Raw genomic sequence first — 23,875 nt, 5'->3', positions numbered from 1 at the left:
GCCTATTGTATACCTAATAGAACTCAACTTTTTAAACCGCAATTCCAATTTCAGCAAACGCAGCAAACATTTGCCTGCACCCCGCAGTATCGCGATTCGCGACCAACTTTGTGATTTATTTACCAAGCAAAGCTCCCATAAAATAGCCCTAACAAACTCTAGTAACGCAAGTGTGTACCCACCTTTAAAACTGCTGAAAAGTTATACAGAGTGGGGAAAAGTTATACAAAAAGCCAATGTATATTAAGCTTTACAATACTTTTACAGAGTGGGGCCTGTAACAAAGGCGAAGAATTGAACTCTAGGCTATTCTCCTTATACTGATCAACATTCGTTCGGCGACTTTTAAAAATAACTTGTAGGTATTTTGATTTTTATCACCCTTGAAAGTTTTTTCTAAGAGGTAATGTATTGCGAATTCTGTTAAGTCTAAAGTGTGACAGACAACGTCAATGACAACAATAATGGCGTACATTGAAGCTAATATTTATTTTGTATGAAAAATTTTAAATTTAAAGACTTCATAATTTTTAAAAGTCACTGAACAAATGTTGATCAGTATAAGGAGAATAGCCTACAGTTCAATTCTTCGCCTTTGTTACAGGCCCCACTCTGTAAAAGTATTGTAAAGCTTAATCTACATTGGCTTTTTGTGCGAGTTACATTTTATCGATGTAACAGCAATAACTTTGACTCGTTTCCTTTAAAACCAGTATAATTTTGAATACAATGAACAGCATACCCTAACCCTTTTTTGCATGTCTGTATCCATACTAACATTATAAATGGGAAAGTGTTTGTGTCTGTTTGTTTGTCCGTCTCACGGCAGAACGAATTGACGTTATATTTTAAGTGGAGATAGTTGAAGGGCAAAGGCTACTTCTTGTCTCTTTCTCCAAACCCCTAACTTCTCATAAATAGGGGGTAGAAGTTTGTATGGAGCACTCCGCAATTTTTGAATTTAAGGGACCGGCCACATCAGAACGTCGCGTGTCTCGGGCGCGCAACGGACGTCCGCGCCACGCCACCTGAGTGGCCCCAGGTGGCGTGGCGGCGGCGTGGCGCGCGCCGCGCCGCTTGGCGGCGCATCTTACGTCCTTCCTATACAAAATGTACTGAGGAGACGTTTTTTGAATTACACTCAGGTGGCGTGGCGTGGACGTCCGTTGCGCGCCCGGAGACACGCGACGCTTAAGTGGGAACGCTAGCTAACGCGAGCGAAGCCGCGGGCTAAAGCTAGTTCATCATAAATTGCTCTTGGTTAGCTCACTGTCCTACAGTCTCAACTCAATAGGCGGTTATGGAACTCTTTGAGGTCAGCCTTTACGATCCCTCGCAAATTGTATGACAGCGAATGTCACTAAACTGCGCAAAGTCGATATTGGGGGACTATTTCCTTCGTATTCGGACCCTGCTGGTAACAAATTGCCAAATTACGCAACTGTGATTTTTGCGTTTCGTCCGGATACATTTTTCCCTTTATTTCTATGAATTATACAGAAATTCATATGATTCACTAAAAGTAAAGTAAAGTAAAGTAAAGTAAAATTTATTTCCAAAATAAGTCATTTTGTCAGTCACACATTTAGTGGATCACACTAGGCAGAGCCTGTCTCGTGACTCCACGGTTTTTACATTATTTTGAAAGACTATTATTAAGTTTATATACATTATGTTATTATTATTCAGGAAATCTATTCATAATATTTAATTCAGTAGTATATAAAAATGTGAGATCTATCAGGCTATTTATCTTAAATTAAAATATATATATAATTAGAATTTACAAGATTTAGATTTAGGATAAAAATGACGATAGATTATTTTAAAAAGTTGGGTTAGTTTACATAACATTACAACAGATCAGTATCAAAATTGGTTTTATTAAAAATATGTATTATGAAAATTAGACAATGCTCAACCATTTCAATCAAAACAAAGCAAATTGTATATTTTTCATAACAGTATGACAACAACGTTACCTTTTATTGGTATACAAAACATGATGAAATGAAACCAAATAAACATAACATTTGCGCAACGCAGTAGATCTTGAAACTACGGGGTCATAAATAATAGTTATTTGTTCGGTATGTTGGCGACTGGCTGGTGCGCGACCTCCTTCATAGTTTAAAATTATGTCACTTTCAAAAACTGTCCTCATGTTATGAAATATGATCAATCACTCTTCAGTCTGCCTTCTGTCACGAAACTAAATAAGCTTGTGTTTGTTTACCAATAATTAAAATTAGTGCTTTTATTACATGTTTTCATCATTTCACGTCAATAATAACAGTCCACAACCCCGCTAGCTATCATTTTGGTTATACAAGGGGGCAAAGTTGTATTTTGACGCCAAGTGTGGAATTGAAAACGAGCAAGTGAAAGGATTATATAGTTGAACCACGAGCGAAGCGAGTGGTTCGAGAATAGAATCCTGAACCTGCGAGTTTTTTAACACACGAGAAGTAAAATACATTTGCACCCGAGTGTAACACAAAACTTTTCCCCTCACTATAGCGAGGAAACTACAATGCAAAAAATGCGTTTAATCACTGCTTCCAGTAGTTCCACAGGTGGTAAATCATCTTTATTACTAGATTCACTTACTTTTATCAATTTTAAAGCAGTTAATTTGACTTTATTCAAGGTCAAATTACTTTACCCACTAGTGGATAAAATGCGTTTTTACCCGCTGGTATTAAAGGACAAAACACGTGTTTCCGAGCTAGTGAGGGGAAAAATCAATTTTACTAATACCTTACACGTGTAAGCACGAGGAACTTACAGCGGAGCGGGCGAGCGTGCGTAGGTACTGATGTAGTGCGAAAAACTTTGCCTTCGTATTGTTACGGAAACGTACGAATGTGTCATGCTATTTCAGTCAGTCTCAGTACAAGATGAATTGACATCGACTGAACTAGCATGACAAATACGAACGTTTCCGGAAAAATACGAAGGAAACCCTTTTCGCACTACACTTGTACACCCTATGCAGCGTTGACTTGCTTGCCCCGCACCGCCATAAGCTAGCCATACACGTACGGATTTGTCCGCCGGACAAGCTTCGGATCTGATCCGCGATTAGCCATACACGTACGGATTGGTCCGCCGGGCAAGGCCCGGATCTGATCCGCGGTTTGCCCGGACTATTAAATAAGGTGCGATCCGGCGGGCACATCCGCGTTACACACACACGCGGGCAAGCCGACGGAGCTGCCCGGGCCGTGCCGTGCCCGATCCGTTGGTTTTGAGCACGGACAGCGGACGGGTACCCAGTGGGCAAATCCGTGACTATTTCTCGCCACACACGGACGGATCTGGGCACATCTGCCGGGCAGATCCGTTCGTGTTTGGCTAGCTATACACGCCCATTATGATCGTACACTCAGGTCTTCCACTTACAGTTATTCTACGATGAGTGAGTAGCGAAAGTGCTCACGGCGCATTAGCGAATCCCACCAAACCGGTGTTTCGCAGAAATCGGAACTTCATAAATATTGATACAGACGGCGACCTTTACTCGGCGTGACACATTAAACTCGTTTTTCTACGAGTTTTTATTTTGCTACTGTATTACTTATGTGTAGTGAAAAGTAACACAGAATGGGCCGAAGTAACTTGATCAGTAATCTATGTATGCGTACTATGTACGAGTGCTATCTTACGAAGTATGTAAAGTCTATCGAGTAAAATCTATCTAAAACACCAGCGATATTGATCGTAAGCAATGTAGAAAGAAAAAACCGGCCAAGAGCGTGTCGAGCCACGCCCAGTGTAGGGTTCCGTAGTTTTCCGTATTTTTCTCAAAAACTACTAAACCTATCAAGTTCAAAACAATTTTCCTAGAAAGTCTTTATAAAGTTCTACTTTTGTGATTTTTTTCATATTTTTTAAACATATGGTTCAAAAGTTAGAGGGGGGGGGACGCACGTTTTTTTCCTTTAGGAGCGATTATTTCCGAAAATATTAATATTATCAAAAAACGATCTTAGTAAACCCTTATTCATTTTAAAATACCTATCCAACAATATATCACACGTTGGGGTTGGCATGAAAAAAAATATCAGCCCCCACTTTACATGTAGGGGGGGTACCCTAATAAAACATTTTTTATTATTTTTTATTTTTGCACTTTGTTGGCGTGATTGATATACATATTGGTACCAAATTTCAGCTTTCTAGTGCTAACGGTTACTGAGATTATCCGCGGACGGACGGACGGACGGACGGACGGACAGACAGACATGGCGAAACTATAAGGGTTCCTAGTTGACTACGGAACCCTAAAAACGTTACGTTTCTAGCAAGACTCAAACTTACGATCTTCCGGATCGACCTTTCAGAACATAATAAATAGTAGTAATAAAATATACTTTCTTCGAATAAAGTAAACACAAAAACTAAATCCTCTTGTTACATTTTTTCCGTTGACACTTTAATGCCCCTCGGAACTCGACAATAGTTTAAGCATAAGTCCGTTTTCACATTATCCGATCCGATATCGGATGTCGGAAGGATTTCAATGGAAAAAAAACCAAGATGGCGCATGTAATGTTTGGAATAGGTATCGGTCCGATATCGGATCGGATAATGTGAAAACGCACTAAGGGTAAGGAGGATAAAGCTCTGAGCAGCTGAGCACACAGTACCTACTCTTCATCTCCACTATTGAACTTTGAAGATAATCCAGTTAAGGCGCGACCGCACTTCAACGACCTTGATGTATAATTACGCCGCAATGCGTCTCCAGTATCGCCCCCATCTACTTTACATTATAAGAGTGTTAGAAATGAGCTTTATTTATTATTAGCTCGATGTCAGTTTTGTGACGACAATTAAGCATGAAATTTCAATAAAAATATTGCTTTCGTGTTAATTACATAAAATAATCCACATTTAGAACATGAAAAAAGTTGGTTTTTAGAAAAAAATACTCGACACAAAACTGACATGATTTTTTTGTTAACAACTGTCACAAATTTTGGGTTCCAATTTCTGAAAATGCCCATAAACGTATGAAATAATAGCGTGTAAAACTTCTCTAGTAGTGTACAACTCCTAAGGCCGAAGTGTGAAACTCTGAATAAGTAAAACAAGAGCCACCGTTAGGGATGCCGCTTAAAATGGAAATCGCAGGTCAGGCGTTAAATATTCAATTCAATTTTAACTAGGTACATTAAAATGTGTTGGCCGCGAGCATGCTTTAGCGAAAGAGAATTCCGGTTTTAGGGTTCCGTAGTCAACTAGGAACCCTTATAGTTTCGCCATGTCTGTCTGTCTGTCCGACCGTCCGTCCGTCCGTCCGTCCGCGGATAATCTCCGCGGATAACCGTTAGCACTAGAAAGCTGAAATTTGGTACCAATATGTATATCGATCATGCCAACAAAGTGCAAAAATAAAAAATAGAAAAAAAGGTGCCCCCCCCCCCTTCATGTAAAGTGGGGGCTGATATTTTTTCCAACCCCAACGTGTGATATATTGTTGGATAGGTATTTAAAAATGAATAAGGGTTTACTAAGATCGCTTTTTGATAATATTAATATTTTCGGAAATAATCGCTCCTAAAGGAAAAAAAAGTGCCTCCCTCCCCTCTAACTTTTGAACCATATGTTTAAAAAATATGAAAAAAATCACAAAAGTAGAACTTTATAAAGACTTTCTAGGAAAATTGTTTTGAACTTGATAGGTTCAGTAGTTTTTGAGAAAAATACGGAAAACTACGGAACCCTACACTGAGCGTGGCCCGACACGCTCTTGGCCGGTTTTTTTTATTACTTTCCTAAACCACTGCAATGCCACAGTTTCGTTTTCTTTTAACCCCTTATTTGCCAAGAGTGGCCCTGAAGCTTTAGTAGTTTCATGTGCTCTCCTACCTCTTTATGCACAGATAGAAAAGATATTTTAATTTAAGACGGAAAACTCTCTCAAACACTGTTATTTAAAAGGAATAATATAATTCTTCATCTAATAACATGGTCTTAACCTAAAGGGATATTCCTTTTTCAAAGAAGAATCAAAATTGTTCAGTCGTAACTTTGTACAAATAGGACAGATTTGAATCAAAGAAGTATTTATTTGCAACAAAATATTACACCGTTTTAGTATGAATATGCTAGTTCTTAAAAAACGTCTTTGGTTCAAGTAACCTTTATCAAAGCAAAAATAAAAACCTGTTAAAAGAAGATTCACCACAATTTAACTACAAGAATTCTGCGTTTTTAATAGGAAATCATAATTTCTTAATTTAACTTTTACGTTCTACAGTCAAGACATAAAAGTTTAAATAAAAAAAATACACGGTTTTACGTCAAGATTTAGTTCAATCTTGGCTTGATTTTAATAGTTCTTGATTTGATGCTTTGCAACTCCATTCAAAGTTCCAGAATAACTTAAAACAAAAATAAACACAGATTTATGTCAAGATTTATTAAGTTCTTGGCTTTGTGTCACAAATTCTTGATTTAATGTCTACAAGCTCCATTTGAGAATCAACAAGTTCAAATCAAAAATATCAAGGTTTTACTTCAAGATTTAGAACAATCTTGGCTTGATTATAATAATTCTTGGTTTGATGCTTATAGACTTCATTCATAATTCGAGCAGGTTTTAAATAAAAAATCAACACGGACTTAGGTCAAGATTTATTACATTCTTAGCTTCATATCACAAATTCTTGATTTAATGCCTACAAGTTCCATTTGAGAATCAACACGTTTAGATCGAAAAATAATAAAGTTTTGCTTCAAGATTTAGTTCGCGCGCCGAGCGGCGACACCGGTTTAGTTACCAAAAAACCCGCTAGATGGCGCTGACCCCAGCCCATAGAATTCATACATCGCGGTGTTAAGATTTTTCCCGATTTGGTTAGGCTCGCCGGTTGGAACTTGATATGTATCGAATCATAGGAATACAAATTCTGACATAATAGCCCCCTGCTTCCCTGTGGGAACTACGCGCTATTATTGAGGACTATCCTAAACGTGCTTCCGCTCCAGTTTTCTCTCTAACTGGCTGGGGAACTCGTCTTCGTTCTGAGTTATAAGCTTGTAACGTACGGGTTATTGAACATAATACACACCTCTCACGTTATTTCGGCTTTCCCTTCTCTCCCCGCGCGCACCCCCGCTACAAACATTATTTACTCAATCTAAGAAATATAAAATTTCATTTCAAGAAATTATATATTTTAAATGAAATAAGATAAATTACATCCAAGAAGTAAGTATATTTGGTTTAAGATACTTACTGTTTCACCCCAAGAAACATTAAATCTAACTTCAAACATGTAAATCTTCATCTAATACCGTCAGAACTTTTAAAATGAAAAATGTATATATTTGGTGTAAGTAACTAATTGTTTCACCCCAAGAAACATTAACTTTTACTTTAATTATGCATAACTCTTAACCGAAAACCGTCATAACTCTTAATACAACAATTTTATTACTTAGAACCAAGAAATATTATACTTGTTTTTAAGAACTTGCTGATTTGCTTCTGAGTAATAATTATAACTGAACAAAACGTTTACGCTCTTGGAATAAATGATTAAGTTTTTAAAAAAAGATTGTTTTGCTAATCATGTTAAGATATAAAATGGTTAGTGCAAGTAATAAACATCGAGACATTTTATGTTTTATATCAAGTAATTAAAATCTTCCTGATATGGGAAACTGGATATCTCTTGGTTCAAATAGGTTTCTTTGGTTGAAGAGATATTTTCTATCTGTGTGGGATACAGGCGTGATTGTATGTATTGTATGATGTATGTATGTACTTTCCTAAATATAGTAAGACCTTGCTGCTTATTATGTACACACCCTCGGTCGTAACTGTAACATGCCGCCAGCCCTATTATTATTCTGAAACTATACCAAACATTTGTTTCGACAACCAGTCTTAGAAAGATCTCCGTTCGTTAATAGTTCTTAGACATCTCAAGGTCACAATCAAACTGGAGCGCCTTAAATGGGTGTAAGCGATGTGAATGAACTTAGTAGATACAGGAAGGGAATTCCTAAACAAATTGTACAAAGAAAACAACGTAAGCCAGCCGCGTGTAAAACCCGCGGGCCTTGCCACAGACTATAGAAATACAAAGGATCCATATTTCCTCATATTGATGAACTGGCTAATAAACTAAATTATTAGTGAAGATGATAACAAACTGTGGCAGAAGTTGGTCGTGGTGGCCGTAAGGTCATTGTCATTAACAGCTTATGCTAGACATGACAATGACTGACCTGACAAGATATAGAGTAGATACTTAGATAGTACACCCATAACCCATAGATATCTGTGATGAGTGCATTAATTATCATCAGATCTATCATACTTTTATCATAACGCGAGACAAATTGCATTGATGTCGTTGTCCTATTATTGCAGTCGCGACAACTTACAATTCATCAACCTCTTTACCAAGTATTGACATTTATTCTCCCTTGCACATACCTGTTAGGTTACTGCCGCGATCTCATGTCAACGGGTGACGAAAATAAGTAAACCCAGCTGATTCACGGCCACGAGAAGTGACAAAACGAACAGATGAATCTACCAGCCCCTCTAACACAACTTGTCTTGTCGCGCGCGAGTCCATACTTGAAGTCGCGCTTGATGTATGGACTCGCGCGCGACAAGGCAAGTTGTGCTAAAGGGTCTGATGTAGATAGTGCTACTTGTACTAGTAGGGTTACTACCCAGGTACTGAAACGTTCTGTTATGCAAGGTTTCTGTGCCCCTGCTCCGAAGGCGCGAGTAGTATTTTATTCAGCTGGCACGTTAATGAAATATTCAGGCACAACCCTAATAACACCTTGGCGGAATAATACTATTCGACACTATACACGTGCCCAAGGAACATTTGCAAATTCTGCAATACTGATTTGCCGTTGAAATGTTACTTGCAAAATGAATAAGAATAAGAATAAGAATCGTTTTATTTGCCAAAAACAGTATAGAATACAATATTAAAAACTACTGCAATACTATTATTTAAAATAAATTGCAGGCAACTATAACATAAAATAATACTAAAAACTAAAACTAAATAAAAACCTGAGCGAGCAATGGCAAATGGGTTCCAGTTTCAGCATGTGCTAGGCTACCTGGTAGCCTGGCGCTGGTTTTCAAACTGGTCCCTGAGACTTGAGAGAGTGATCACTACAGAGGTATATGTAAAGCGAGAACAATATTTATAAAAAAAAAAAAAACGAGAAAAAAAATGAGAGTTTGTTCCCTATGAAACTATTTAAGTTTCAGAGAAATTTTCCAACTGGGTGAAAATTTTCCGCAATCTACGCAGCTGCAAATAAAAGTATCGGCCATGAGGTTTTCAATTGAAACGTTTCCAATTAGGTATTCCTGTCCCTCAAGAAATTGACAAAAACCAAAGAAAAACATGGGTATAATATATTGTGACATAATTTCCGTTTATTTAATGTACGCTATAAAAGTACCTAATCCTCCAGAATATTTAGAATAAGATATACCTATTTATATTTATTTATATAGAAACACACAAGTGCTGCAAAACAAGTGCCAGTCCTAATGAACATAGGGACCGAAACCGCATTCCGACATTTTAAACTAGCCCTTATCAGAGCGTTGATTGGTCTTCAATCACCAGCGTAACGAGACCTTCATTACTTTACACTTAGCGTCTTGTTACGAGGAAATATTGCAAAAATGTCAAAAGTTTTTTTTTAATGGAAAAGTTACTACATTATTATGTTAAGTGTATTAAAAACTTGCTAAATTTAACATCTAAAGAATTTGGTTTCTTCTTTTCACAGGGGGTCTGTGAAAAGAAGTTGCCAAGGTGATTTGGGTGCTGCTTAAAAATATGCCGAAAACATAGAACCAACAATCTAGATCTACATCGCATAAGTAATAATTTGTATATCTTATAGTCGTTTATGGTACGGCAGAAAATACTTCTTGCGTGTAAATAAAAAGATGGAAGCCCCAATTCGGTAACAAAAAAGTTGCCACTTGGCAGTTTGGCATCTTTAAAACTTGCCAAATTTAGCACAAGTCTAGTTAGTAGCGCAATTCCTGACATTCCTGTGTGTCCCTGAGACTTTCTCAAGGGTACTATGGTCACCGTATATCGTTCAAAAAGGGCAGAAGAAGCTCAGGGTATAATGGTCACGGTATATCGGGCATATTGATGTGCCGACAGAAACTTACAAATATTGCGAAGTTTTAACTTTGAAAAGTTTGAAAAAATATGAAACTTTCTCATTTTTATATAGAGATTGAAACTTTCCATTTCATAAATTTAAATTTCCTATATTCATGAAATTTTCAAAACAATTCGATTTTTTTGGAAAGTTTCCGCAACTTTCACACAGTAGGTAGGTAGTCGGTCAACAGGGGCAGAAGCTCAGGGTATAATGGTCTTCGTATATCGGTCAATAGGGGCAGAAAGGGCCACATTAAATTGTGATTGATTGTTGTGTGCGCCCCGGGGCCCGTTTCGATTGGGGCTTGATAAAAGTGCATTAGTTTTATTAGGGAAAATCGGGGCAGCGTGAACTGTTTACGAAAATTAAACGGTAGGAGTAATTGAGCAATTTCGAGCTTATCTCTCAAAATTACATTTTTCATAAGAATTAGCAGATTCATGTTAAAAAAAAAATCTTATTTCTAAGTTTATTTATAGTGGTTTTCTTTTGTTTGTTTTTCAATAAATTATATATTCAATATAAAAAAAAAACTAGAAATGTTTGTTCGGTAAAAATTTTCAAGCCAAAAGCTTTAGATCCACTTCTCATTGGACTGAGCTGAAATCTTACATTTCAATACCTACAAAACAAAAGTAAGTCGCTAATATCGAGCTGAACTGATGATGGAGACAGGACGTGCCATAGGAACTTTGTGATAAAACTGAAAGAACAACCCAAACTGTGTATTTCAGCTACAATAAGTTATTCAAATCAATAATTTTTGTGATATCTTTGGACAAGTTTGTACTCCCTAATGAGCAAATAGGAAAATGTCCGTAAAACATCTGCAGCAACGAATGAAAAGGTCACTTTGCTATCAAGAATCAAATATTTAACACAAATTGCAAAGACAGCAAATATTCACATTACGATGGCACTCGAGGGAATTATATTTGGTTAAAAGGACACCCTTAATGAGGGTCCAGAACTCTTAATATCATCACTTAGCAAATGTCTTACTGGAACATCCAGTTTATGATTGAGCTCTTATGTCGAATGGTTGCTTATGATCTCAGGGACCTAATTATACTGGTATTATTTGGAGAAGTGGTTAGTAAGTGGTAGGTTAGGACCCAGAGGAACCATTTCACAGCCTACCGCCCTCAGTCCTCATGGAGTGCGTTAAAATTTAATTCGTTTCGAAGATGTCGCCGTACATTCTGTAAGTGCTTATTAAGCTGAGTAAGGGGTTCACCGGACGCCCTGATAAATACAGAACAGGCTATATAGTTTCCTATACTTAAAATAAAATATTTTATGCAGTGCACGAAATAAAGCACCACATCATTAGAAGAAAAACATGGACAGTAGTTATGTTTTAACATAATTTCTATTTAATAAGTCAAAGAGAAAGATATAAAGTAAATTAATTGACTGTGACGTCACTTCTCAGTATTTCATAGTAATTAAAATATTAGCAAATCGTTTTGACAGTTTTTAAAAAGAATCTGATTTGACTAGTAGGAAACTATCCTATTAGATTTAGAAAAAAGAAACAAGTTCATCTATTGGGTTGGTAAGAAAGTAATGAGCGATCGATTGAATTCCACATAAAATTTTTGAGAGAGTTCTAGAATCTTCTATGGTCGAAAGTATATAAAGGGCGAGTCGCACAGTTTCTCGTCAGTCATTCACTAGCTGTCGCCGAGCTAATATAAGGAAGAAAATGGACGAATTAAAAGTGTATGTAAAGCATTTGCTTACTATATGAATTTCAGTCTGGCCATTCAACCGCCGAAGCAGTGCGTAATATATGTCAGCGTGTTGCTCCTGAAATTGTGTCTGAGGCCACGGCGAAACGATGGTTCCAGCGGTTTCGTAGTGGCGACTTTTCATTATCAGATCAACCTAAGGCTGGTCGACCGGTGAAGATTGATGTAGCCAAATTAAAAACCTTAATTGAAGGAGATCCGAGGCTAACGAGTCGTACTCTTGCTACCGAGTTAGGCTGTTCTCATGTCACCATAGAAACACATTTACACGAGTTGGGAAAAAACTACAAATACAGTGTTTGGATACCGCACGAACTTAATAGAGATCAACTAAACCGCCGTGCCGATATCTGCATACAACTTCTGTCTTTTCGCCGCACATTCAACTGGTTGGACCATCTTATCACTGGAGATGGAAAATGGGTCTTATATATAAATCACACACGCAAACGTCAGTGGCTAGCTCCAAACGAAAAAGGAATAGAGGCACCAAAAACAGAGCCTCACCCGAAAAAAGTTATGCTGTCCGTTTGGTGGGATATTCATGGTATTATTCACTGGGAACTCCTACCAAGTGGAATGACTGTTACCGCATCAGTATACTGTAATCAGCTTGAAAATTTAAACCAAAATCTCTGTCAGAATCGTCCACAGCATGCTAAAGTTTTTTTCTTACACGACAATGCTCGCCCACACATTGCAAAAGTGACTCGGCTAAAGCTATTGGAGCTAGGTTGGAAAGTGATACCTAATCCACCGTACTCTCCAGACTTGGCACCTACGGATTACGCATTGTTCAGATCGCTAAGCAATGCCTTGAATGAAAAAAAGTTCGATGATTAAGCCCATCTACGACAGTACATAGCTGAGTTTTTTAAATCTAAACCTAAGAACTTCTTCGCCGATGCTATTCATTCTTTACCAGAACGATGGAGACAAGTAGTAGATAACGAAGGCCGTTATATTTTTGATAAATGATTAAAATAATAAATTAAATAAAAATTACAATATTGGTTATGATTCGCTCATTACTTTCTTACCAACCCAATATTTGTATGGCGGTCGAGCGTATCAGATTTTGTACTGAAGTTGTTAGTTGCCTGTGTTTTTAAATAAGTCTCAGGCCCTTGAGTGTTCATATTTTTTGTGTTATTGCAATTAAATATCACGTAACAAGGCATTTTTAATGTTTTTGTTGACTTAAACTTACAAGAATTGACGCCCGAAAGCTGCAAGTTGCGATTAAAGACGGACAACTCAGTGGATTTTACTGAGTTCATTTGTCACGCTGAGTAGATAATATGTACGTTTGATTGATCTATGGTATATTATTGTTTATTTATTCTTTCATAGAACAATACAAGATTGTGTTGAATATTTACACCTTAACTTACTATTTATCATCTGTGTCTCATAAATTTGACATCTGTCTGCTGTCTGTGCTGATAGCCCTAACGCGTCCGGCGAAATTATTGTCAGTGGGCCTTTACGGCTTATTAACTAATTTTTACAAGATGTCACTAAACCAGCAGTTCCTATTCCTAACTTGGGAATAATGTACGGAAGAGATGTAAGATGAAGTTTCCTAATATGTAGTTAATACTGTTAATAGTCAAAGGGTTGACAAGTTTAGGAACCACTGTTCTTTATTTTTTCTGATTTTAGTACGCATTTCAAACAAAGTATTCAATGCTACGGACACGACCTGTTTCTCAAAAACATCGTAGAGGGAAAAGTAGAAGGAAAGAGGGGAAGAGGAAGACCCAGGAGAAACTATTTCACCCAAATTAAAGAAAAGGTTCAGGTCGTGTCGTACCAGAAGGTGAAGGAGTTTGCAGAGGACCGGACGAGTTGGAGATTGCTCCACCGACAAGAGCACAGCTCTTAAGTTAGAAGAAGAAGATAATTTTATAATATATTTAATATTCGAAATTTGTAATTAGACTGAAATTGTATTAATCTTAATTTAATTGCTGTTAAATAATTTTATTGATGAACGTGTAATATTTATAATATTATTAATAAAATGTCTATGTCTATAATACGACATATCATATATGTGTGCTTGTGTATATTATGTATATTGGACAATCGTTACTTTATCTTCGTGGATATGATATGAGCTTTATCTGACATTATCGATATGAATGAAGGTGTCTGCCTGATTATCCGTTCAATAGCTCTATTTGAACGTTTTTAAGTACCTAAGGTATGTACGTTTTTTAAGAATTTCTGAAGTTGAAGACAAATAGATAAACATACTTGCACATGCATGCATGCATAATTACATGCATACATGCATAAATACATGTTTTAAGTTTAAGTGACGAGTTTTATATGTATGAAACCTAAGGTGTAGGAGCTTTCTGTAAAATAAAACATAAAAGGGTCTAGAAGCAAATAAAAGTCAATGAAGTAAATAAACACTAACTCAGGAATGAAAATATCCTATATTCCTGTATGGTATCGTCTTGTCGAGTTCTTAAATTCATCCCATTCTGCTTTCGTCACCCATTTGGTCAAAGTCTACTGACGAAAGTGACAAATGAACGAATTAAGACTATACTTAGTACTTACGTAACTTGTTAATAATCTGTGACTATACTTACTGTACTTATATTTATGTTTATTGGACTTGGTAGCTTTCTTTAATGTATGGTGTATGCTATCTATTTCAGTTAATAATACTGTTATCAAATGCACCTGTAACTGGGCGCGACGTTTTGGAACGATCCCGTTCCAAAAGGACGACCGAACGGTTTCATTTGGAGCGGAACCCTGGCCGGTTGCCAACGGTCAGCCAGCATATAGCTAGGAACACACTACGCGGACGTCCGTCGTGAATCGACCGCGGACGGGAATCTGGACAATGACATTACACATAACCGTGCAAACTATCGGTCGACGGACGCGGACGTGGCCTTGAGCGCACGGACGTCCGATCGAAATCTGGCTCTCTGGATGTTTTGTTCCGTGCACACTGATAGGTCGCGGTCGCGGTCGTTTTACGACGGACGTCCGCGTAGTATGTTCCTAGCTTATATCGTTAGGTTCCTGATTACATTTTCATACAACATAGTATCTAGTGTAAGTTTCTCTATCAGCTGTCTTATTTATCGGATTTTTTTCTCTGATTAACTATAAAGTTACCTGAAAGAGATTATAGGGATAATATCGTCTTTTTACCTATGTGCCTGTAAATTCTATGTAAACCTGTTGTAAGACATTAGTGATAGCGAAAGTGTATGCGAGAGCACGATATATAACATATATCCCTCTCTCTATATATTGATTTAAACTAACACGATCTTCACTCATATTATTAAATTAAAACGGGACTTAATCGCGTAAAACTTACGTTTATTTAACCCGACGTTTCGGACATGACATTACGTCCGTGGTCACGGGTAGGGTTGAGTCACTTGAGTCTACCCGTGACCACGGACATAATGACGAGACGTAAGTCCCGTTTTAATTTAATAATATGATCCCTCTCTCTCTCTCTCTGGGTCTGAATAATCATAATCAAAGCAGAACCCCGAAAGAACCCCCGCGTCAATCTGCCAGGAAGTCTCTCGTTTAATTTTGGACAGGAAGCGTGAGAAAACATGAATAGACCGCAATTTATACCATTCAATGCGACAAATAAATGTAAGTACCTGGGCGACCGAGCTTCGCTCGGTGTTCTATTTTATTATACTTATTGTGTTTTTTACATGACAGACCTACCACTACCATACAAATTTGTATGGAAAAATCAACATTAAATCACTTAAATAAACAAATAATTGATACACTATAGTTGTATAGGTACTTTATTTTATTTTAAAGATAATTATCTGACAGTTTACACAATCAACATAAGCAGGCTGGTTTAATCAGGTCCTAACGTAAAACTTCTCTCCATACTATGTTGCGGGTATGCCGAGGATTTTCTTTTGGAAGGAGTACTTTTAATGTAGTTGGTCGCTTGACTCTGGAAAATGCTACATACAGCATACCATGCATAAAAACTGATGATCTCAAGTCTACTCCTACAGATTCGAAAGTCTGACCTTGAGATTTGTGGACTGTCATGGCAAATGCACATCTTACTGGAAATTGGTGTCGCTGCATAGTACATCCCAGTTGACCTTTTGATGAGTCAAGAGTGATCCTAGGTATATGTACTTCTTTGCCGGATTGTTCACCAGTAACTATTTTTGCCCTTATTATGTTAGTACATAGGTCAGCCACAATGAGCCTTACACCGTTACATAGACCTTCAGAAACGTCCAAATTACGCAAAAGCATTATTAAGGTATTTTTTTTCAATTTCAATTCATGTGGTGGCAAATCTGAAATGTTGACTGCATTGAGGAATTCTGTAGTAAATTCAAGTGCTCCTTCAGGTTGGTCTTTCACCGTATCATAACTGTAATAGGTTTTGTACTCTCCGGGAAGTTTGGCAACTATATCTTCATTAATTCTGTCTACGTCTTTATTGAGTGGAGCAAGTATTGCTCTATCTTTCATTCCCTCGTAATTTTCACTGGCAAAGCAGTTACCAAACACCTCGTCAATTAGATTATTGTTTGCTATGATGTTTTGTGGCAATTCAATCTCTTCCATTGTGTTTAATGGCAGTTCACCGTTGCCTACCTTCAATAAATAATCAGCAAATTCCCGTTGCTCTATATCAACTCGCATGTTTTCTTCTAGAGTAAACGTCTGAAACAGGGACCATAAGGAACAACGCTTAATGGACAGATCTAATAACTCAGATTTATTAGCTCGCGGTTGTACTGGTAGACACTGGCGAAAATCTCCTCCAAGTACTATCACTTTACCACCAAAAGGGAGATTCTCATTTCCAATAGATCGTAAAAGTTGATCAATGTTTTGCAAGCCATATTTTGGAAGCATCGGAGCTTCATCCATAAGAAAGACATCGATTTCTGCTAATTTTCTGGCTTTTGAAGAGTTAGGTTTGATACTCGAAACTGAGTCTGGTGTTAGGGGTACTTTAAGTCCAAAAGTTTTATGAGCAGTATGACCATTAGGCAGCAATATGGAAGCTATACCGGTAAAGGCCATACATTGCACATTGCACCGTTTTCCAGTAAGCAAGTAGTATAGAGTTTTATAGATAAATGTTTTTCCAGTGCCACCCGGACCGTCAATGAAAAAGCATTTTCTGCCACCATTTGTATCATTTACAGCATGAAGAATAGCATCAACTATTTCTATTTGTTTTCCTTTTAGTAGTTGATACATTTGCTCTCCTAAGACTGCCGATTCATCCGTATTTAGCGTATTTTCACTATCTTCAACATCACAATCCTCAAGATCAGCGAAGCCATAAGTTTTTACCCAGTATTGGAAATTTCTGCCCTCAGTTGCTTCAGTGTTTAATTTGTGTGCAATAATTCTGTAGGCGCGATGAATTGCGTTTTCAATAGACTGTCCATTCCGTTGAGCTGCGCGTATAAAGTCTTCTGCCAAATCGTTTTTAAAGGTTTCCCATAGTCGCTTTGGGTTTTCAGGGCATCCGTAAATTAATATTTGTGTAAAAAGACTTCGCATTGCTGTAGGCATTTTAGACAACGCAGATTCTTGTAACCCTTCTATCCATTGCTGATCGTCGTAGGCTAAACCACGCGCTAAGCAGGCTTGCTTATATGTTTCATACTGCATATCATTGACAGTTCGAAGATCTTCAAAACTTGTCGCATCTTTTACATGGTATAACAACAATCGCAAGTGGTATAGTTCCGGTTGGGCTATATAATTTACATTGTGAATCCTACCAATGACACGTAATTGACGAAGTCTCCGCTCCCATTTGCTTGTTCTTCCGACCCATCTGAAGTGTTCAGGCATTTGCCAATAATAATGACATTCTATATCATTTAGCTGGTTATGTTCTCTTTGTTGTTTAATTTGCTTATTGTGTCTAAAATATGCCTCTAAAGTGGACCCTCTTTGACCAATATCCGCTAAATCTTCCTGAACGTGATCTAAGTTTGCGATTCGATACTGACCCGGTAAGTGGATGTCCAGTCGTTGGACACTATGACTTTTTTTGTATTTCAAATCCAAATAATCGCCAGGATGCTTCTGGCGGGGTTACACAACGTCCTTCAATGTATGTATTTACCTCATTATAAATCAATGTTCTTTGTTCTTCTATAACTTTGATTGATGCGCAATCGTGTCCTTTATAAATATATTTATAAAGATATTTCACAGCCAAAATACTGCCTACATACTCAACGTTAATATGACAGTTATATTTTTTTAATAAATACGCATTGTATGGGGCTACATGGCGGTTGTCTCGTGTTATACGACGACCATTTACATCTTTGCGGTAAACTGCTTGTTCGTGGGAGAATTGGGGACTTTGAGGATCTAACTGTGGGTTGTAGCGTCGTCGGTAATTTGGTTTTCCATCATCTACAAACGATGATACTTCCTGGAAGGGCTTAGGAAAGTCGAACCGGCACTTTGTTCTTCCGTTTTTATGAACCATACAAGTTGCGTTGGGATTTAAATCTCCACACGGATTGTGAATCATCCATTTGAGTACGAGATCTCTTAACTCTAAGTCATGATTTCCGGGTATTTCGGCTGAAATCAAGTCATCGAGCTCTTCTGGTTGATGAATCTTGTCATCAGATGTTAAAATGATAAGTAAATGCATATGCGGTAAGCCTCTTTTTTGAAATTCTATGGTATATACAAAAGCCGCTACCTTTCCAAATATTTGTTTTTTATCCAAATCATCTATTAATTGGTCAAATTTCAATTTAGCAACTCGTGCCACGATGTCAGGACGGTTCTGTGGAAGCTGCTCCAAGGTTGTCCCATCCTCTAATTGTATTTGCAATGCCTGTTTTATTTCCGGCCAGTTTGGATTCGATGTCATAGTAATAAAGAAATCAGGCGACCCAAGCCGTCGAACAATAGCCATAGCATCTTCGAAATTCTCCGTGTAATATCTTGTCGAACCAGGAAATGACGAAGGTAAAATAATCTTTTCACCGATTGTGGCATTTTTTTCGGCTAATGTATTAATGAAATGCGTTACACCAGTATACTGTTCTGCTAGAATCTTGTTTTGATTATATTTTATCCATTGAATACGGTCACGTTCGACACGAATGTATGTGTCTACCAGATATTGTTGAAATAGCTTGCCTCCGAAATGAAGTGCATTAAAAGGTATTTGTCGTAAATCAGGCCCTTCTGTAGATGGCGCTTGCACTAAGAATTTTATAAGTTCGGGTCGAAATGAAAGTCTGTATTGTGCCAGCTCAAGTCGAGTTAAATGACTGCGGCTAGCATATGGCATTTGTAACTGCAAATCTGGACTATAACCATGTGTACCAGCCGGGTAAAATAATGGATAAGTAAATGGGTCCACTCGCTTATCGGTATTTTTTAATTGGACAATAGTTTTATTACGTTGGTGAACAATCATTTCATTATCTGGGAAGCTTTGGTCAGCATTAAGTGTAAACACTGCGCAAACCTCATTACAGGCTGGTATATTATACCTTCTATAGTCAGCCTCCTCCGGTAATCTAAATAAAAGCTTTACGTACGGTGTAGGTATCCCTTGGTCAGAAGCAATCCGATTAGTTTCCTCTTCTACTTCTCGCATCATTATATATCCCTGTACATAAAAATTGTGCGCTCGAATAATGCACTCTAATATCTCCATTAGTAAGGTACTAATTCCATGATTAAGAGGGTGGTTAACTCTTTCATTAACAGCGTCATCGGTATCTAAAAAGTATAGTTGGCCGTATAGCGGTCGCTCAAAAACACCTTCATCGTTTTGTGTTGGATGAGCCGTCATATTCATCTTATGATACACTTGCCCACACACAATAAAACTATAAATTCCGTGACTATTTATTGTTCTGTCATCTTCGACATTGAAAGATGCTAATGCAAAAGACGAGTTAATGTTTCTTATTTTTCTGTGAAATTCTTCCGCAAGTGGGTGACGATACAAAAAAAGACGAACTAATTCATTTGAAAAGTTTGGTGCGTCCATTGAAACTCGTCCATGCAAACAACAGTCACCGAAAGAATTTCTATCTATGCGGTTGGAAACACGTTCCTCGGGAAAATGCAATGCACCACAATGGATACACAAAACTTCAAACGGTCCTAAGGCGTGATATGACACATCCGTACTAACGGCGCATTTATATGTCGGTAAATTGTTCATTTCTATGGCTGCGCGACGTCTACTATCTCGACGTTTTTGTTCTTCCAACCGGAGCTCATATTGTTCATTATTTTCATTGATCACACGTTGCGACGCACGCTGCCGCATATCCTGAAGACGCTGCTCGCGTTGTTCGACGCTCTCATTGGCTACACGTTGTGACACACGCTGCCGCATATCTTCGAGACGTTGCTCACGTTGTACGACGCTCTCATTAGCTACACGTTGTGACATACGCTGCCGCATATCATCGAGACGCTGCTCGCGTTGTTCGACGCTCTCATTGGCTACACGTTGTGACACACGCTGCCGCATATCTTCGAGACGTTGCTCACGTTGTACGTCGCTCTCATTAGCTACACGTTGTGACATACGCTGCCGCATATCATCGAGACGATGCTCGCGTTGTTCGACGCTCTCACTGCCTAAACGTTGTGACACACGCTGCCGCATATCTTCGAGACGTTGCTCACGTTGTTCGACGCTCTCATTGGCTACACGTTGTGACACACGTTGCCGCATATCTTCGAGACGTCGCTCACGTTGTACGACGCTCTCATTAGCTACACGTTGTGACATACGCTGCCGCATATCACCGAGACGATGCTCGCGTTGTTCGACGCTCTCACTGCCTAAACGTTGTGACACACGCTGCCGCATATCCTGAAGACGCTGCTCGCGTTGTTCGACGCTCTCATTGGCTATACGTTGTGACACACGTTGCCGCATATCTTCGAGACGTCGCTCACGTTGTACGACGCTCTCATTGGCTACACGTTGAGACACACGCTGCCGCATATCTTTGAGACGTTGGTTACGTTGTTCGACGGTCTCACTGACCACTCGTCGTGATGCACGTTGCCGCATATCTTCAAGTCGATGTTCACGTTGTTCGGCACTTTCATTGGCCGCACGTTGGGATGCACGCGAGCGATTACGTTCACGTTGAACATCTAAATCATATGATCGTTCTTCACTGATAATTATAGATAAATTTTGTGTGCATTTTTCTTTTGCAGCACGCGTAGGTCGAGCTAAAGATAGCGTTTCTTGCCCGGGTGAAGTTCGAGAATCCTGGTTGGGAGGTTTTTCTTCTATGTTTTCTTGTGATGAGGGTTGATTGCGTGAGTTGAAGTTAAATAATTTTCTCGCAGGTTTCCGAGGCATTTCGAAGTCTTGGTGTGGACGAATGTAACAAATACACATTTTAAAATACTATTTTCTTGGTCTACAACACGTATTTTAACATTTTCAACATTCATGTACAAAATTGTCACACGTTACCAACATGTTATTATGTTATGCAACACGTTGATTGATTAGTTAGAGAGTGTAGTCAATTGTTATACTTGCTTTTAATTAAACACAGTGTTTAGTTTAACTGTTTACTTGAAATTATTAAAATTCGTAATTATTATTTTACAGCACAGCAAACAATTTATCGACGACGACTTATATGTTTGCATTATCATTTAAATACTGTGTTTATTTGTTTGTACTTGTATTAATAACATTACTTGCTAGTACGGATTACAATTAACAGATGGCGGTATGTGCCTATTAGTTCCGGATAATTCTAGAATGTTCTGTTTGAAGTATTTAGTTTTAAAATAGTACTGAGATAACGGAAGAAGCTTAAAATTCGTAATAATAATTAAAACACTTAATGAATACGTAAGTTTTGTCACCCGCGAATCATAAAATCTATAAGTTAGTCAATGTTTGTTGCTTCGTATCCTTGACCTGTGTCGCCATCTAGTTTTATCATAAATAGTACTACTACTCCACACGAGATGGCGCGCGATTCACCACAAAAGCTCAAATAGAGATGGCGGTATTGTGCCTATTATTTCCGGATAATTCTAGAATGTAATAGCACTTCTGTTTTTAAAGTATTGAGTTTTAAAATAGAACTGAGATAAAAGAAGAAGCTTAAAATTCGTAATAATAATTAAAACACTTAATGAATACGTAAGTTTTGTCACCCGCGAATCATAAGATCTAAAAGTTAGTCAATGTTTGTTGTTTCGTATCCTTGACCTGTGTCGCCATCTAGTTTGAGCGAAAGAATTTTGCCTTAACAACACAACTACTCCACACGAGATGGCGCGCGTTTTACAGCAAAAGCTCAAATAGTGAATTTTTCTATTCGTGTTAATGAATACGTAAGTTTTGTCACCCGCGAATCATAAGATCTATAAGTTAGTCAATGTTTGTTGCTTCGTATCCTTGACCTGTGTCGCCATCTAGTTTTATCATAAATAGTACTACTACTCCACACGAGATGGCGCGCGATTCATCATAAAAGCTCAAATAGAGATGGCGGTATTGTGCCTATTATTTCCGGATAATTCTAGAATGTAATAGCACTTCTGTTTTTAAAGTATTGAGTTTTAAAATAGAACTGAGATAAAGGAAGAAGCTTAAAATTCGTAATAATAATTAAAACACTTAATGAATACGTAAGTTTTGTCACCCGCGAATCATAAGATCTATAAGTTAGTCAATGTTTGTGCTTCGTATCCTTGACCTGTGTCGCCATCTAGTTTTATCATAAATAGTACTACTACTCCACACGAGATGGCGCGCGATTCACCACAAAAGCTCAAATAGAGATGGCGGTATTGTGCCTATTATTTCCGGATAATTCTAGAATGTTCTGTTTTTAAAGTATTGAGTTTTAAAATAGAACTGAGATAAAGGAAGAAGCTTAAAATTCGTAATAATAATTAAAACACTTAATGAATACGTAAGTTTTGTCACCCGCGAATCATAAGATCTATAAGTTAGTCAATGTTTGTTTCGTATCCTTGACCTGTGTCGCCATCTAGTTTGAGCGAAAGAATTTTGCCTTAACAACACAACTACTCCACACGAGATGGCGCGCGTTTTACAGCAAAAGCTCAAATAGTGAATTTTTCTATTCGTGTTAAGTATTCTTTTCATTAATATGAAATGACTTGAAAAAATTATAACACCTCGCCCGTGAATTGTAAGTTACTTAATGTTTGTTGTTTCGTATACGAGGCCTTGATCTGTGTCGCCATCTAGTCTTTATAATAAATAGTACTTACATCGACCGAAAGAATTCTGTCTTAACAATACAACTACTGCACACGAGATGGCGCGCGAAGAAAAACACATGAAAACTCGAAAATTCGCGTTTTCCGGGACCTAAGGATAAGTTAGATCGATTTTTCACCCCCGAAAACCCCCAAATAACAAATTTCAGCGAAATCGTTAGAGCGGTTTCCGAGATCGTCGGTTTATATAAATAAATAAATAAATAAATAAATAAATAAATATACAAGAATTGCTCGTTTAATAGTATAAGATTTAATGCAGGAATGATAAATTCACCTTGTGACTGAATGAATTTATTGAATATACAGGATGAAAAATGGAGTCGTGATAATATTTCAAGCTGTTATTCTGGAATTATCTGCAACAAGTAAATAAAAGTCGCTTTGTTAACATTCCTGATGGTACTTAGTACCTTTTGGTCATTCTTTTTCATTCTATACAGCAAAGAAGCTGGCTTTGTTTTTTGTTCTATGTAGCAAAGAAATTGTTGCATCAAATTTTTGTTGTTTGATTTCGATGCGTTGTCATAGTCTAGCCAAGACGACAATAATTTGCCGAAGACGATACGATATTATTTTTTACATTATTTATGTTAAGAGTTTTGAATGATTCACGGTTATTT

At 37.7% G+C, this 23,875-nt stretch overlaps 1 protein-coding gene across 1 annotated transcript in view; it reads right to left on the bottom strand.

Annotated features, from left to right (window-relative positions):
• LOC125231972 (trichohyalin-like) overlaps window positions 1–20,898 on the bottom strand; it is a 43,875-nt gene extending 22,977 nt beyond the window's left edge. Inside the window, exons 1-2 of the mRNA XM_048137579.1 lie at window positions 20,140–20,898; window positions 16,493–16,655 (exon numbers count right to left, since the gene is read on the bottom strand). Of these exons, the coding sequence (XP_047993536.1) occupies window positions 16,493–16,655; window positions 20,140–20,898 (922 nt within the window). The remainder of the gene's footprint in view (window positions 1–16,492; window positions 16,656–20,139) is intronic.
• Window positions 20,899–23,875: the final 2,977 nt, after the last annotated feature.

The sequence above is a fragment of the Leguminivora glycinivorella genome, chromosome 12 (genome assembly GCF_023078275.1).
Source record: "Leguminivora glycinivorella isolate SPB_JAAS2020 chromosome 12, LegGlyc_1.1, whole genome shotgun sequence".
In the NCBI taxonomy this organism is placed as follows: Eukaryota; Metazoa; Arthropoda; class Insecta; order Lepidoptera; family Tortricidae; genus Leguminivora; species Leguminivora glycinivorella.
This window is presented reverse-complemented; position numbering and strand designations above follow the sequence as displayed.